The sequence below is a fragment of the Entelurus aequoreus genome, linkage group LG19 (genome assembly GCF_033978785.1).
Source record: "Entelurus aequoreus isolate RoL-2023_Sb linkage group LG19, RoL_Eaeq_v1.1, whole genome shotgun sequence".
NCBI lineage: Eukaryota > Metazoa > Chordata > Actinopteri > Syngnathiformes > Syngnathidae > Entelurus > Entelurus aequoreus.
In genome coordinates, this window is record NC_084749.1 from 22,674,699 (window position 1) to 22,693,344 (window position 18,646).

Sequence of the window (18,646 nt, forward strand, 5' to 3'; positions counted from 1 at the left end):
TTCCCTCCCTCCCTGCCTCCCTCGCTCACCCGCCTGCTCGCTCCCGCCCCCGCTGTAAACGGTCCGGGCGGGGAAGATGAGCGCTTTGATTGAGACTTTTATTAGTAGTAGTAGGTTGCACAATGAAGTACATATTCCGTACAATTGACCACTAAATGGTAACACCCAAATAAGTTTTTCAACTTGTTTAAGTCGGGGTCCACTTTTGGTTTGGTTTGATTGATTCATGATACAGATATATACTATCAGATATTCCAAAGCACTCCGCCGAAGGAGCGAGCGACAATACAAAAGTGTGGTGCACTGGACCCCAGCGCTGGGCGAATCAGACGTGTAACACGTTAGTGGTGATGTTAGCCCGTTCAGGGCTAATTGTGCTACCGTAACTGTAAACTCCACGGCACAAGTGCAAAACTTGATGAAGTACAAACCGAACAAAAAAACAAAAGAAGTAATATACACCTCAAGGGATGATACAAAACCAGGCAAAAAATAAGTAAAATAATAAATATAAAGCAAAATGTAAACACTTATGGCTGTCCATATGATTTTATTGTTCTGTCTTTATATATTTTTTCATTTGGAATATATTTTTACAATCTTCTATCTCATTGTAAAGAGAATTCCATAGTTTAACCCCCACCACTGATATGCACATTTGTTTTAAAGTTGTCCTTGAATACTGATGTTGGAAATGACCTTTTCTTCTATGTTCTGTATTCTCAGAAGTGATGACAAACATTTTTTGTAAATTTGCTGGTAATGTTTTACTTTTAGCCTTAAACATGACACATAATGTCTGTAACTTTACTAGCTCCTGTAATTTCAATAAACCGGAAATAATAAAAAATATGTTACTGTGTCCTAAGTAATCTACTTTATGAATAATCATTATAGCTCTTTTCTGTAGTTGATACAGAGAAAGTTGCAGTGCACAAGCAATACAATTTGAAACGTCATTATACAACTAGACATGCTGAGGAGTATGCAAAATACCAGGGAGATGAGAGAGTTAACCGGGTTGCAAATTTTAAAACCAGTCTACTGAGGCAACAAGATTTCGTCAAGAAAGCAAGCGAAAGGAGCGATGCAGCAGTCAAAGCTAGCTACATGGTGAGTGAGATGGTTGCTAGGGCAGGAAAGCCATTCAAAGAAGGTGAATTCATTAAAAAGTGCATGTTAGATTTTTTTAAAGAAATCTTTTCTTGCGGCCCAGCCTCACCCAGTTTCTGCATCCAGTGGCCCCCAGGTAAATTGAGTTTGAGACCCCTGCCTTAAAGGCTTGACTTCACCAAATGGTTAGTCATCACTGAAACACAAGGAATGTGCTTAAACTGGTCCACATTCTTCTGAACAGGACCACCTGTTTTTACGGACAGAAAACAGCGCTCAAGTGTTTTTAGGGATTTTCAGCAAAAAGGTTAGTCGCTCCCAAGTTTGTAACTGAACTCGGAGGCCGGGTCTCCGGGCTAAATATGGCCTCGGGAAGCCATCAGTTATATGGCTCTGGTTTAGACTATCAACATTTTAAAAAATAGGCATTTGGGGGCTTTTTATGGGTTCTTCCGTTATTCACACTTTTTCGTCATTCGCTGTGGGTCTTGGTCAGATCATCCAGAAAGTATTGTTAAAAGTTAAAATAATGTTCATAAGACAAAATAGCAAGAAGAAGAAAAAAAAGAATAAATACGTATGTACATTTTTGCTACTTTCTACTCCTTTTCAAGGACAGTTATTATTTTTCCTTTATTACCATATTTTTTAATTTCTATTTCTGAAGTGTGACATTATTGTAGTGTTCTCACGTGGCAGTTTGGACTTTATTTTTAGTTTCGTTAGTTTCTCTATTATTGCCTGTCCAGCGCTCTTATTTTAGTTTGCACCTCCTGTTCCTGTGCCTCCAACACTACTACCGTATTTTTCGGACGATAAGTCACAGTTTTTTTCATAGTTTGGCCGGGGGTGCGACTTATACTCAGAAGCGACTTATGTGTGAAATTATTAACACTTTACCGTAAAATTTCAAATAATATTATTTAGCTCATTCACGTTAGAGACTACACGTATAAGATTTCATGGGATTTAGCGATTAGGAGTGACAGATTGTTTGGTAAACGTATAACATGTTCTATATGTTATAGTTATTTGAATGACTCTTACCATAATATGTTACGTTAACACACCAGGCACGTTCTCAGTTGGTTATTTATGCGTCATATAACGTACACTTATTCAGCCTGTTGTTCACTATTCTTTACTTATTTTAAATTGCCTTTCAAATGTCTATTCTTGGTGTTGGGTTTTATCAAATAAATTTCCCCCAAAAATGCGACTAATACTCCAGTGCGACTTATATATGTTTTTTCCTTCTTTATTATGCATTTTCGGCCGGTGCGACTTATACTCCGGAGCGACTTATAGTCCGAAAAATACGGTACTCTATTTTCCCTGATTGGCAACAAGGGACAGATATGCTTCTTATGCCACATACTTGGGTCATTTTGATCATTTTATGTGCACTTCCCTGCTGCACTACTTTTTTTGTTTTTCTGAGTAAAAGGTTTTCTTTTACTTGCACTTCACCATCTTGGAATTCAGACTAGCATCGCCAGCAGAGATCGTAACAAACCTAAATGAAAAAAGTGTGTGATGATGACATATCCTCCTGATAACCAGCGTCCTCCACACTTGTGTTGAGAGATTTATTTTGTAGGAGTCACGCTAAAAATTGACGCGTCTAGGAATATAACTCGATAACTCGGTGATTGACGTTTTGACCTCAGGTACCTCACCAGACCTCATTAATGGGACAATACTTGCTAAAAATGCATCAAACATCTGCTTAGAAGTTTTGTTGGTTCTTTGCAAACAGCAAATAATTTACTTCAACAGTTAAATTCATAGCACCGCAAGACGTTTTAGTTTCCTGGATACAAAACCACCTGACTCTGACCTGGATGGCAGCAGAGAAACACCCTGCCTTGGTAGAGGTCTGGTTTCGAAAAGCTGACACTCTGTCATGGGAAAAGGTGAGTTATTTAAAACCAGCGTGGCTTATTGATGTATTTTCTATAACTTTAATTTTGATTATTTTTTACATTGCAGAGACAAGACCTGACAAAGCTCATGCCCAGTTTGATGTGTGAGTATGTCTCTTTGTTGCATTGACTAAGCCAACAATGTTAGTTATTCTTCCACAACCAAATGTAAATGAGATGCAATACAAGACCTGAAACAAAGACAACCGTTGCTGTGAGCAGTAGTGCATAAGTATTATCAATAACAATATCAATAACACCAAAAATCAAATAATTACCATCGTCTCTTGCATTGGATCTTTTTAGATTGTGACATACTTGCAAACATTTGCATTTAAAAATAGGAGAAATGTCCCAGAAATTATGGGAAGATAAGAGGAACACACATCCCTCCACCTTGATGCAAGAAAACATTTCATAATGTAGTTTTCTCAGCAAAGTCACTTCAAATTGTTTATTTTAACCCCTAAATATATATAAAAGAAAACCTTTTACTGTAACGCTGCACTACTTGTCAAACCTAATTCCGTAGATCCTAGCTCAGGATATTTAACTAAATTGTTTTAGGGATCCACATTTTGAGAAAGCTAAGGACCGGGGTTCAAACCTCTTCCTTCTCTATTGGTCTAATTTTGTATATTTTGGACAACCAGCATCCACTACAGCAGTGGTTTCTAACCACCGGTCTGGGGAGCCAGGCCCGGCCCTAACCAATCTGGCGCCCTAGGCAAGATTTTAGGTGGCGCCCCCCCCCCACATCGGCAGTGAAGTGTATATACTCACAAAAAAACAAATAGCTTTGTCTTTGACCTTTTTTTTTACTTAAAGAAAGCAAATTAACAATCAGAATAGTTAACAAGATTAAAAAAAAATGGATAAATAAATTAATACAAAAAATAAAAAATGAATATATGAAATACAATATTTTTTACATACATAAACACAAAATAAAACGTGTCAACAAGTTGCATAAAATAAATTAAAAATACAATATAAATAAGGCACTGCACAAAACAAGATATCAAACCAGTATGACTTTAACAACTATATTACAAAAAAAGGGGATCCTACAGAGTTCTCTATTTGTGCTTTTTAATATTGCATTAACTAGAATGACTTACAAATTACTGTACACCAGGGAGTACTGTAATTACCTAAAGTTACATTATTATTTTCCATAACAATTTAGCCCCCTCCACAATATTAACCCGACGTTAAAACAGAACTAGCTATTTATTGATTAGCAATTACCGAATCATGTAACATTAGCTTAAAGCCAGGTTACTATCACATTCTGTAACAGACAAATAATTTCATGTAGGCTAACGTTATCTACCTGCTACCTCTGTCTTTTTCTCGTTTCTCCTCTTCTTTTCTCTTTTTTCTTCCCTGGGCACCTGACAGTTTTGGCCGTTTTGACATCTTGTGTTGATTTTTTATGTGGTGACGTCCAAAAAGAGTCATGATACGGGAAGAGAGGGGGCGCACCGTGCCGGGGAGGGGGGGCGTAATGTTGTAACAAATAATATTTCTATTAAATAGGCTTTACTTTGCATTTTAATTAACGTGGGATTATTTTATGTATTTAGAAATAATAGTACCAACTTTTATTTTTATTTTTATTTTATTTTTTTTCGTCCAACATTTGTGGCACTGGCGTGGCGCCCCTTGATGGACAGCGCCCTTAGCATTTGCCTATACGGCCTATGCCACGGGCCGGCCCTGTGGGGAGCGGTACCACTTTGTGACGTATTTGCTACCGGACCACACAGAAACATTAAATAATTTATAAACGACTGCAATTTCTGCGACACGCCAATAAACTTGTTCATAGATGTTTAATAAAACTTCTAATAGGAAGTCACCGTTTGTTATATCTTTGTTACATGGGACAATGTATAATAATGAACATATAAAATTTAAATATTCCAGATTTGCAGTGATGGGCAGTAATGAGCTACATGTAGCTAAGTTACATAGCTTAACTACATTTCCCAGTAGTTTGGCGGTAGCTTCACTACTTTTTGAACGAGTAGCAATTCCTGTAGCTTTGCTATTTTTAGACCCATGTAGCTAGGTAGCTTACATCAAAGCTACAAGCTACAAAAAGAGAAAATGGACTGCGAATCCAGGCCAAAAAAAATACGGAGACATTCCAATGACCTGGATGAATGAGAACATCCATACATACGGAGAAAATCCATGATGATTGGTTGGTGTTCTTATGGTGACTTTCTAAGGTTAGGGCGAAACATTACGGACTGGCCATTCAGAGCCAAGTAAAGGTGGGTCATCGAAACCAGGAAGGAAAATCATAACAGACACGCACTCCTGTCACATGATGATGAGGGAGTCAGAGACAGAGGGACGCTTCAAGCTGACGACTCAAAAATAGAAGAAATAGTTGAAAATGGTAGAGGGATTCTCTCCCGCAGATCAGATTTTTCCTTTAGTGATGAAGAGGACGTGCCGGAAACCCACAATAATGCGTGTCCTTGGCCATATTTAGACAAATGTATGCGTTTAGAGAAAACAATTCCCAAAACCTTAGTTTTTAATTTCTAGTCATAAGACATCCAACACAAATTTAGGAACACACATTAAGGTCAATTGAGTTCATGAAAAGTTTTACTACACATAACTATTATCAACTGTTCCCAAAAAAGTCACTGTTGTTGTTTTTTTTGTCATAATATAGATAGATGCTGTTTATTTTTTTAAAAATGTGTACTGTAGGCAAAGAAAATTAATAACATTATAATGGTGGGCCAAATAAAAGGCAAACTAAAATATATACATATAGAGCAGGGGTGTCCAAAGTGCGGCCCGGGGGCCATTTGCGGCCCGCAGCTAATTGTTTACCGGCCCGCCACACATTCTGGAAATGCTTTTGCAAAAAAATAAAATTAACATTAAAAAAAGTGGAATGAGGTGAAATCTAACGAGAAAAAGTTGCAATGTTGACACAAAGCTGCCATGCAGGCTGTTTTTTTTTCTTTTGTCTTTCTTTCTTTTTCTTTTTTTGCCACTGCTCAAAAAAAATAATATTGACAAAAAATCCATGTTATAATTAATTATTTTCAAAGCTCCAATTACTTCAAATATTTCACTTTAAAATGTTTTATGTGGTAAATATTGCATATATTGTGTAGTTGCCATATAAAAACAAAGTTTTCTTTGACAAAAGAGCATAAAACAATCAAAATAATAGTTATAACGTAAAATCGACAGATATATCTGAAGTTGATCTCATAACTTAAGTGTTGAAAGTAAAATTTTAAAAAAAACTAATAAAAATGTATCACTTTATGAGTGGGGCACCTCCCAAATATATTTAGTGGTATTTTGTTTATCTTTTCACTGATTATTTAAAAATATTAAAGAATTAAAATCAATGGTGTCCTGCATTATTGATATTTTAGGGCTCTAATTACTAAATACTGCATATTTCAGTTTTACTATAAAAAACAAAGTTGTTTTTGACAGTAAAGCCATAAAAAATGTTTTTATTTTTTTAAGTTGATATAGAGATTTACTGTAAGCGTTAAATAAAAAATAATAATACAAATTAGACTTATTTTTAACATTTTAATAACTGAGACCCTTTATGGTCCCTGGGACCCCTAAAGGTAAAATACATTTAAAAAATCCATATATTTTGTTATGGTTTGAAAATGAAAAATATCAAAATGGCCCCCACATGCTTTAATTTTTCCGTTTGTGGCCCTCAGTGGAAAAAGTTTGGACACCCCTGATATAGAGGGTTGCAGGGACCCCTAGAGATAGTTGTAGGGTGTCCCCAGCTAAATGACAGATAGTTAATAGTCGTAGATCCTTATTGGGGCCATTTCTACACTCTCAGTTACATTAACATTGATATTATACATGTGGGCCCATAGATATAAATGCCGTTGTATGGGGGTTTGTAGCTTAATGCATGTCATACATATACAGTATATATATATATATATATATATATATATATATATATATATATATATATATATATATATATATATATATATATATATATATATATATATATATATACATACACTGTATACATATATATATATATACATATATATATATATATATATATATATATATATATATATATATATATGCATACATACACACACACATTTATATATATATATATATATATATATATATATATATATATATATATATATATATATATATATATATATATATATATATATATATATATATATATATATATATATATATATATATATATATATACATACATACACACACATTTATATATATGTATATATATATATATATATATATATATATGTATATATATATATATATACATACATACACACACATTTATATATATATATATATATATATATATATATATATATATATATATATATATATATATATATATATATATATATATATATATACACTACCGTTCAAAAGTTTGGGGTCACATTGAAATGTCCTTATTTTTGAAGGAAAAGCACTGTACTTTTCAATGAAGATAACTTTAAACTAGTCTTACCTTTAAAGAAATACACTCTATACATTGCTAATGTGGTAAATGACTATTCTAGCTGCAAATGTCTGGTTTTTGGTGCATTATCTACATAGGTGTATAGAGGCCCATTTCCAGCAACTATCACTCCAGTGTTCTAATGGTACAATGTGTTTGCTCATTGGCTCAGAAGGCTAACTGATGATTAGAAAACCCTGGTGCAATCATGTTCACACATCTGAAAACAGTTTAGCTCGTTACAGAAGCTACAAAACTGACCTTCCTTTGAGCAGATTGAGTTTCTGGAGCATCACATTTGTGGGGTCAATTAAATGCTCAAAATGGCCAGAAAAAGAGAACTTTCATCTGAAACTCGACAGTCTATTCTTGTTCTTAGAAATGAAGGCTATTCCACAAAATTGTTTGGGTGACTCCAAACTTTTGAACGGTAGTGTATATATATATATATATATATATATATATATATATATATATATATATATATATATATATATATATATATACATTGTGTAGTGAAGCCTTTTTTTGTTTAGTTTGTGAACTGGTAGGTCTTAATATAGAAGGTAATTTTAAAAGATATAAAGATATTTGTTTCAGAAAAATCTTTTTTTTGTATTTTCTGTGTTTTTCTTAAGCAGACATGTTAGTTATTAAGCATCTTCAAAAGCATACAGCTTACCAGGTTCGGCTCAGACAACAGACAAAAGCGGCTCTCAACCCACTGTGGAGCGACTGGTCTCCAACTGTGATTGCCCCTTCAGGTGACATCGACCTCATTTATACAAACTGATAACATCGATTTATCGTACTCATCTGGGAGTAAAAATGAAATGAAGATGCTTTTAGATATTGAAGCATTATAGTAAAATGTGAAAATGCTGCTTACCAATATTTAGCTTCTTAATGCAGAGCTTGAACATAAACTGGATGTCAACATGACGCTGGAAGCATTAGAAGGCGTTCGCAAGGTCACGCTCGTGTGGAAGGTAAGCTAAAAATTGGACAATTCATTCAACATTTTCCACGCCAAGGACCCCAAACTGATGGAAAAGATGGAGTGAACTTATATATCCTGTATAAAATTGTGTTTCAAACTAAACTGGTCCTAACGGATACCTTGTAGGGATGTGAATGTTATAACATACGATTCAATTCGATCCCGATTCTTGAGGTGACGATTCGATTCAAAATTGATTGTCGATTCAACATGGTTCTTGATTCTAACCAAGTCTTGCAATATATTGTTTAGTATAGGAATTAAAATAAAACATTTTCAAAGCAGGTTGTATAAGCTTTTCTTGACTGCTCACATATGACGTAATCATGCAGCAAGTAAGCATAGAAATGGCTTGAAAAAAAAACGTTTTAAGAATAGATTCTTGGAAATTATGAATTGATTCAAAATCGTAACAAATAAGAATCCCGATCCAGATGTGAATCGATTTTTTTCAGCACCTGTAGTACCTTGTTATTGGGCAATATTAAGATACTGAAATACTAATCGCAAACTGGCAACTAGCGCTCTAATTGCCTGCTGGCAGCTAGTCCTGCTGACACGCTAATCACAAGCTATCTTAAATAGTAACATATCTATTAATGTATTTATTTTAAACCTGCAAGATACAGTGAGTGAATAGGGTGGTCACGCCGCTACCTTTATTAATCTACACTACAGTGTGTTGGGTCAAAATTTGAAGACATTTAAATGTGTAGAAAAATTACGGGCCGAATAAAAAAAAACAATACATGAGAAAAAAAAAAGTGCAAATCAACCAAAATTTTCAAGACCCCCTGCAGTACCTCTGTGGACCCTTTAGTGGTTACAGATCTCTTGTTGAAGACCTATGGTACAGCGTACGAATAGATGAGGGCTATTTTTACCCCTAAAATGTGTAACTGTCAGGCTCAGGTGAGCGTTGCTTGCGACGTTACCCCAAGACGCAGAACGTATTTTAAAAAGCATATTTAATGAGAAAACTAAAGTTATAGTGCAGCTGGGAAGTGCACTGGAAGCAAAGGGAAAGCTGTGCAGGGACCAAGTTCCACAGGACACAAGCACACGAAGCAGACTACAAAGTACAATGATCCATCCCTGAAGGACGGAACCAGGTGGAACTAAATAGAACTAATAAACAATGACAAGGCAGGACAAGGAACAGAAAGTAAAGGTGCTTTGAAACGTAGAGACCAAAGAGGAAATGCTGTCAAAACAAGAGCAGCAGGACAGGAAGTGATTCTAAACACAGAAAAATAACAAACGTAATCCAAACTGTCATGTGGGATCAATTTGACTGAAAACAAAAGTGCTCAGGAGGCTATGAAACAAACCCCAGGGGTGGACTGGGACAAACAATTAGCCCTGATTCGGACTGGCCCACTATAATCCTCGTACAGATGCTTTGCCAACTCAATATATAATTGAAAAAATGTTACTCTCGATTGCCAGTCCACCCTGAATATAAAACCGTCTTACATCCGGGTCAGTATAGTAATAATGCCTTTCTGGCAGTGTGACTAAACTGCACTCTGTCTCTTTAGCCAGTGCAACCTTCAGCAGCAGTCTCAGGAGTCGCTTACATCCTGAACGACACTCAGTCTTCCAGAAGATGTCCTTGTAAGAAGAAAGTACATCGCATGGAGAAGACGGAATACACATACTACGTGTCCTACTCTCCCGTCAGCTTCTCTGTTGTTGCCAGGAATGCAGCAGGCTATTCTCCCCAAGCCGTCATACAAGTACCGGCCGAAGTGGCTCACAATTTAAAATGTAAGATTTCGAAACTCAGGACTCACCATCTCTGTTATGGGTTGAGGTCGGGGCTCTCTTGTTCTCATTCAGGCCTTTCTGGAGCTTGATGTTTGAGGAGAGATGTGCATCAATGATTTAGTCCAGTGGTGTCCAAAGTGCGGCCTGGAGGCCATTTGCAGTCCACAGCTAGCATTTTATTGGCCCTCGACATGCTCTGAAATGAAATGTGTTCATTATTAATGAGATATAAATAGTAGTACCTTATCGTATGAGCTTAAATGGTTCTGTGACAGAGCTCTTTTTTCAAATCTCTCGTTGCAGTGAATTGAAATCAGTTGTATCGATGCCTGGCCACCCCAAAACATCACAATTTTAATGTAACATGCCTTTTAATAAGAACAATTAACGCTTACTGCATGTGATACACATTTAATATTAAAAAAAAACAATACAATAGTAAGTGTTGAAACAACTACAGCAATTTTATGAAGTAATGTAATAATGAAGTACTGAAAATCACCCTGTGATATGTCCTTCCAGCTGCTTCTCCGTCAAACATACCATCAGCAGCTTTTCCATATGTGTATGCATAAGTGCCAACCGTGTAGATTAGGGGTTTACAAATGGGCCGATATTCAATTTGCAATGAGTCCATCAATGCATGACGTCATTAATTTAATGAAGTATCTAACTGTCCTTACAAATTGATCTTATGTGGCCTCCAATTACTACATCTTGTAGGCAATGAGAGTAAATCAGATCAATGACCCTTACATGTGCTTTGCATCAAGTAGCACTACATTTACTTTTATGCCACAATCCAAACAACGTTCCTTAGTCATGGTGCAAAAATAAATCAAATGCAACTCACATAAAGGTCACACATAAAACAACCTGCTCACTGATCTTTGTGGATATTATGAAACACCTCCAAACACCATTAAAAAATTAAAAATTACAACCATTATTATTATTAGAAAATGCATAATGGGAAAAATTTAAAACACTCTCCACACTTATCCATGCTTGGCCCATTTTAGCTGCTTAATATTTTCTGATTGATTACAAGACTTTAAGAAGGTTGTCACGAAAGTAAACAAGGTAAGGGTGGAACTTTCACATACTCTTAATAGCCAGTTATATTAATTATATATCCATTATATTAATATAATATGTTCACACACACACACACACACACACACACACACACACACACACACACACACACACACACACACACACACACACACACACACACACACACACATATATACATACATATATACATACACTGTATATATACATACATATATACACACATATACTGTATACAAACACACACACACATATATTTATGTATATCCTGTTACTTTACATGCAGTCGGCTTTCGGCTCCCAGCCAAATTTTTTTTAGCCCAATGCGGCCCCCAAGTCAAAAAGTTTGGACACCCCTGGTTTAGATATTATTTCAACATTCTTCGCTGACATTATCAACTCATTCGTCTTCAATATGGTGCAGACCAGCAGGGATACACTCAAACTGCGACACGCTCGGTCATGTTTTATTTCTTTAATTCAAAGAATATCAAAAAATTTGCCAAAAGACAGCTCTTATCTCAAAACATTCTTAAGTTGAGGTACCACGATACTGTATTAGATAAAACAGTATTTGCTTGTCACCTATACCACAAAAACTAAGAAATCACAGGTTTTTAAACTAGTTTATCATACACTGATGTACATTGAATTGATTTTAGCATCTTTAAAATGGATCAAAGGGACCCCTTGCATTCTTTCATTGTGGAAAAACATTAAACACCCCAGCTTTAGTCCCTGTCATTTATGCAGAGAAAATTCTTATTTCTTTGTTGTAATTATGGTTATTCATATCTTGTTTTGTTTTTACAGCTTGTAATAAAACAATGGACAAGAAAGTCAAAAAGTGCACCTGCCGTGAGTGGTACGAGCTTCAAGGCGAAGACTTGAGGCCGGAAAGTGTCCCAAGTTTCACAGAGACCACTAGAAGGAAGGTCAATAGAAACAGTAAGTTGTTGTTGAAAAACCAACGCCATCAACTCTGATTAAGGGAAACTGTAACTTTTACGTAACTATACAAGGTGTGTCAGAAAAGTTCCAGGTCAAATCCTTACTTTTTCGCCCTCAAAATCCTCCTGTGTCCAGGGACTTATTTCCTGTAAACAAAAACAAAAATGACAAAAAACAATAAATAATGTAAAATATCAAAACCAACACTGTAGCATGGACCATATACTGATACTACACTTGCTATCATTACTGTCAAAATTGGTATCCATTAGAGATGTCCGATAATATCGGACTGCCGATATTATCGGGCAATAAATGCTTTAAAATGTGATATCGGAAATTATCGGTATCGGTTTCAAATAGTAAAATTTAGGACTTTTTAAAACGCCGCTGTACGGAGTGGTACACGGACGTAGGGAGAAATACATAGCGCTAATAAACCTTAAAAGCACTGCCTTTGCGTGCCGGCCCAATCACATAATACCTTCGACTTTTCACACACACAAGTAAATGCAAGGCATACTTGGTCAACAGCCATACAGGTCACACTGAGGGTGACCGCGTAAACAACTTTAACACTGTTACAAATATGCGCCACACTGTGAACCCACACCAAACAAGAATGACAAACACATTTCTGGAGAACATCCGCACCGTAACACAACATAAACACAACAGAACAAATACCCAGAACCCCTTGCAGCACTAATTCTCCTGGGACGCTACAATATACACCCCCCGCTATCCCCCCCCCACCCCAACCCCTCCCACCTCAACCTCCTCATGCTCTCTCAGAGAGAGCATGTCCCAAATTCCAAGCTGCTGTTTTGAGGCATGTTAAAAAAAATAATGCACTTTGTGACTTCAATAATAAATATGGCAGTGCCATGTTGGCATTTTTTTCCATAACTTGAGTTGATTTATTTTGGAAAACCTTGTTACATTGTTTAATGCATCCAGCGGGGCATCACAACAAAATTAGGCATAATAATGTGTTAATTCTATCCATCCATCCATCCATCTTCTTCCACTTATCCACGACTGTCTATATCGGTATCGGTTGATATCGGGATCGGTAATTAAGAGTTGGACAATAAAAAAGCCATTATCGGACATCTCTAGTATCCATCCGCCCACCTTTTTTATTTAAGAGACTTAGCTTGCGGTTTAGCTGTTAGCATATCCTCCTACGGTGTGTAGTGTATGATGTTCTTGTCCTCCATTGATAATGATGCATGTAACAAACAGTTTATTTGCCATTATGGAGGCAAGGTTTGCTGACTTAGAAGTAGAGGGACATTAGCCGCTACAGTGCGTTGAGGACGCATTCGCTCCCTTGTCGTTGCCAAATTTGCGTGACGCAGCTAGAATGTGTCGGCTATAGTTTCGAAAGTTCTATCGTCTTGTATCATTTATATCGTATATATATATCGCACAACCCTAATTAGGAGTGATTCAATTCGACATTGTTGATAATAAAGTTCGTCCCTGACAAATTAATTTGTCGACAATAGTCGGTGACGTCATCGCCACTGGTAGGAAGAGAAATATGGTGATGACTAGAGATGTCCTATAATGGCTTTTTTGCCGATATCCGATATTCCGATATCGTCCAACTCTTAATTACCGATTCCGATATCAACTGATACCGATATATACAGTCGTGGAATTAACACATTATTATGCCTAATTTTGTTGTGATGCCCCGCTGGATGCATTAAACAATGTAACAAGGTTTTCCAAAATAAATCAAGTCAAGTTATGGAAAAAAATGCCAACATGGCACTGCCATATTTATTATTGAAGTCACAAAGTGCTTTTTTTTTTTAACATGCCTCAAAACAGCAGCTTGGAATTTGGGACATGCTCTCCCTGAGAGAGCATGAGGAGGTTGAGGTGGGCGGGGTTGGTGTGTAGCGTCCCGGAAGAGTTAATGCTGCAAGGGGTTCTGGGTATTTGTTCTGTTGTGTTTATGTTGTGTTACGGTGCGAATGTTCTCCCGAAATGTGTTTGTCATTCTTGTTTGGTGTGGGTGCACAGTGTGGTGCATATTTGTAACAGTGTTAAAGTTGTTTATACGGCCACCCTCAGTGTGACCTGTATGACTGTTGACCAAGTATGCTTGCATTCACTGTGAAAAGCCGTAGATATTATGTGATTGGGCCGGCACGCAAAGGCAGTGCCTTTAAGGTTTATTGCCGCTCTGTACTTCTCCATACGGCCGTGTACCACTCCAAACAGCGGCGTTTTAAAAAGTCATAAATTTTACTTTTTGAAACCGATACCGATAATTTCCGATAATACATTTTTAAAGCATTTATCGGCCGATAATATCGGACATCTCTAGTGATGACCACTGACAACAACAGAACAAAACATGGACGCATGGGAACATTTCATCCTAAATACAGCTAAAACCGGAATAATTTGCTAAAATTTTAAAGCGGACCTTGCTATTCATACAACGGCGGACTCGCGCAAAGCTCTTTGGGTAAAACTTGACCATATATGGAGATATCTGATGACATCTCCAATTTGGAAAAACGTCACTGATTGGGCAAATTCCAAAGGGCGTGTTTGAAGGAAGTATGAAGGAAGGCAAGGTTGTTTTATAAATATCTATTATAAATGTCTCCATGGTTTGAGTTCAGGACTTATGCAGATCCCAAATACACAAAAACCGTCAAAAACTCGTATTGCTGCAATAATTGGGACCTCAGGATGCAGGGGACAGGTGGCAAGTCTAGCAACGTGCAGGTAAGAGTCTTTAAATGAACAATTCACATGCAACACAAACAATCAGCAACAATTGTCAGTACACAACACTTGACAATCTCCAGTCCTGACTGCAGACAGCCAGACAGGAAATAGAACTAAAATAAGAGCGCTTGACAGGAAATAGCCGTAAACGAAGGAAGGCAATACAAATCTAAGGAAACACAAAATATTGTTGGACCGGATGTGGCAGGTCAAGACAGTTTTGCATGATAAGATGTTTTGTTTGTTTTTATTGCCGCTATTTTAACCGTCCTTTGTTTACACACAAATGTAATAGTTAGTTTTTCGTTCCCTGCTTTAAAATGGACAAAAGTTTAAAAAACTAAATTGTTACAGCCTCATGAGCAGAAAATACATATTTACAAATGTATTAGTCATCGTTATTTTTAGTTAGCACTAGTCTAAAATATCCTGTACTTTTCTAACACACCCAAAAAAATGAAATAACCCCCTAATAATTACGTGCGATGCACATACAGTAGGTGCATCTCAGTAAATTTAAATGTATTTTAATTCATTTCAGTAGTTTAATTTAAAAAAGTAAACCTCTTACAGTACCTCACAAAAGTGAGTACACTTCTCACATTACTACAAATATTTAATGCTATCCTTACATTTGACATTGTTAAAGAAATGAAGTTTTGATAGTAGTCAGTGTACAGCTTGTACAACAGTGTAAATTTAGTGTCCCCCTCAATATAACTCAACCACTGGCCCAAAACAATTTGAGTACATGTATAAATTGTGCCCAAAGTGAAACTATTTGTTGTGGCTGTAATTTTCCCCACCATTGCCTTAGTCTTAACTATATATCTCCTAATGTTTCTATATTTCAGATTATTATAGCTAATATTGGTGTCTTAGTCAGAATTGAAAGCTTGAAATAATTTATTGAGATGGACCTGCAGTTCTGATGCTTGACTGTTTCTCTTTCTGTTGTAGGCATTAAGGACTATGTGGGCTACCTTTACTTTGAACACCTGTGTGTCAAAAACAGACCAAAAACAGTCAATATGTGTCTCTTTTATCGAAAGGAAAACGGTAAGTCAATTTGAGCTCAACATTGTTTTTGCTAATAAAAATGTATTTTTAAATTGTTTTTATTAGAAACTGTTAGAAAGACTGATAATAATCCATCCAGTTAAGAAACATGGCACTCCCGCTCACTTCACTGTACATTCATGCACGTAATAAAGACAAGTCAAAAGAAAGTCAATTAATTAATGTGATAGCTCCTCTGGAAAGTTCATTAATGAAGCTTGGCTCGATTATCCCTGCAGCCCTAACGCAATCTCTCCTCCTCGGCCTTTTAGTTACGAAAAAAGCTCCCCAGGAGTTGTTTGCTTTTAATCAAACACGCAATTCTATGACGGTGTCTTGGAAAGCCATTCCTCTGGTGGAGCGGAGAGGTTTCCTCATTCACTACAACTTGTGCAGTGTAATCATCCATTCTCAGGACGAGCAGAAACGTGAGTACTTCAGTACAAACGCTCGAACGTTCAGTAGTTGTACAGTGATACCTCGGGTGTTGTTTCAAAAGGTTAGACGAAGTTCGATTCGTATGAAAACAAAGGCGATTTTTCCATTGAAAAATCCAATAAATAATTTTTAGACACCCACAAATACTAACAGAAACCCCTTATTATAGTTATGATAGTTTCACATGCAGAAAACAATGCAAATATGTATAAATGACAGAAATTAAATTCTCAAAGGTTTCTCGCCTTCTTTATCAAAGTGCTTGTACTTCCAACTTTCTTTGGCCCTATGGTGAGTTATTTTGCAGTCATACTGTCATGTTCCCACATGACAGTTTTGACCTTGTTGCTTTGTTTTGTATCATTCCCTGTACTGGTGCTCTTATTTTGGTTATACTTCCTGTGGGATTCTTTGTTTTGCTACAAATTTACTTTATGCTCTTATTTCCATTAGTTAATCCAACCCAGTGGTCAAAACGTCCAAAATCCGGCCCGCGGGAAGTCCCAGGTTAAAAAATATATATACCGGTATATATATATATATATATATTTTTTTTTTTTAATCTGTCCTTTGTAATCCATTTTCTACTTTCTACCGCTTGTTACTCTCTGTGTCTCCTAGCCGCTCAGGCAAATCATATTGTCTAAAAATGCATTTTCCCATCGATAACGTGACATCATCGCGCTCTGAATATATATATATATATATATATATATATATATATATATATATATATATATATATATATATATATATATATATATATATATATATATATATATACTGTGTGAATGTGAGTGTGAATGTTGTCTGTCTATCTGTGTTGGCCCTGCGATGAGGTGGCCACTTGTCCAGGGTGTACGCCGCCTTCCGCCCGATTGTAGCTGAGATAGTCTCCAGCGCCCCCCGCGACCCCGAAGGGAATAAGCGGTAGAAAATGGATGGATGGATGGATGTATATATATATATATATATATATATATATATATATATATATATATATATATATATATATATATATATATATATATATATATATATATATATATATATGTGTGTGGGAAAAAATCACAAGACTATTTCATCTCTACAGGCCTGTTTCATGAGGGTTTCCTCAATCATCAAGAGATTTTAATGGAAGCATTCACATACTATGGTTTGTATAGGGCACAGAGCGGGTGGGTACAGGCAGGCGTAGGGGCGTGGTGATTGGCTCATGTGTTACCTAGGAGGTGTTTCCTTCTGTGACGGCATGCTGATACAATTTCGCTGCGCTTGTTGAGGGATGACAAGTCTGGACTGTATATAATAAACAGTTTCTCTTTTAAGCATAGGTTGCATCTTTTATTACCACTGTTGTAAGGTGTGCTGGATGCAAGAATTTGCCATGTTATCGAATATTCAACATTATTGTCTTTGAGATTCCAAATGTGTTTACTGAGTTCTGTAGTATTCCGCAAGCTTTTGCTTCTGAAAGAGGCCTTGTGATTGTTCCATTTGGTTTTGAATGCTCCCTCAGTTAATCCTACATATGTGTCGGATGTGTTAATGTCCTTGCGTGTTACCTTTGCTTGGTAAACGACTGATGGTTGTAAACACCCCCCGTTGAGAGGGCAATCAGGTTTCTTGCGGCAGTTGCAGCCTTTGTCGGTTTTGGAGTCGTTCTGCCTGGTGGTGGACGGCTCCTTTTCAATTGCTTTATTGTGGTTTGAAATGATTTGTCGTATGTTGTTCATGCAACTGTAGCTCAATTTAATGTTGTTCTTGTTGAATACTTTTCTTAGGGTGTTGCCTTTGGGGAAGTGTTTGTCGATCAGGGTGAGGAATTTGTGGCCAATATTAGTTGAGACGTTTTTGCTGTATGGGGGATTGTACCAGATAATGTTTCGTTTTCTGATCCTTTTTGGTTGGTTTCCTGGCGTGGGTTCGTAGGTGAGGGTGAAGTTGTATCCGCTTTCATCAAGTGCTTTTTGGTACGGGGGGGTTGCTTTGTCGAATTCAGCTTTGCTAGATGACAGC

General features: G+C 36.5%; 1 protein-coding gene across 1 annotated transcript in view; it reads left to right on the plus strand.

The window, feature by feature from the left end:
• The window catches only part of il12rb1 (interleukin 12 receptor subunit beta 1), a 40,163-nt gene that overhangs the window by 14,908 nt on the left and 6,609 nt on the right, over positions 1 to 18,646 (plus strand). The window contains exons 4-12 of the mRNA XM_062028684.1: positions 2,893 to 3,029; positions 3,106 to 3,158; positions 4,971 to 4,987; positions 8,211 to 8,336; positions 8,485 to 8,561; positions 10,114 to 10,342; positions 12,233 to 12,367; positions 16,091 to 16,189; positions 16,462 to 16,617. Of these exons, the coding sequence (XP_061884668.1) occupies positions 2,893 to 3,029; positions 3,106 to 3,158; positions 4,971 to 4,987; positions 8,211 to 8,336; positions 8,485 to 8,561; positions 10,114 to 10,342; positions 12,233 to 12,367; positions 16,091 to 16,189; positions 16,462 to 16,617 (1,029 nt within the window). The remainder of the gene's footprint in view (positions 1 to 2,892; positions 3,030 to 3,105; positions 3,159 to 4,970; positions 4,988 to 8,210; positions 8,337 to 8,484; positions 8,562 to 10,113; positions 10,343 to 12,232; positions 12,368 to 16,090; positions 16,190 to 16,461; positions 16,618 to 18,646) is intronic.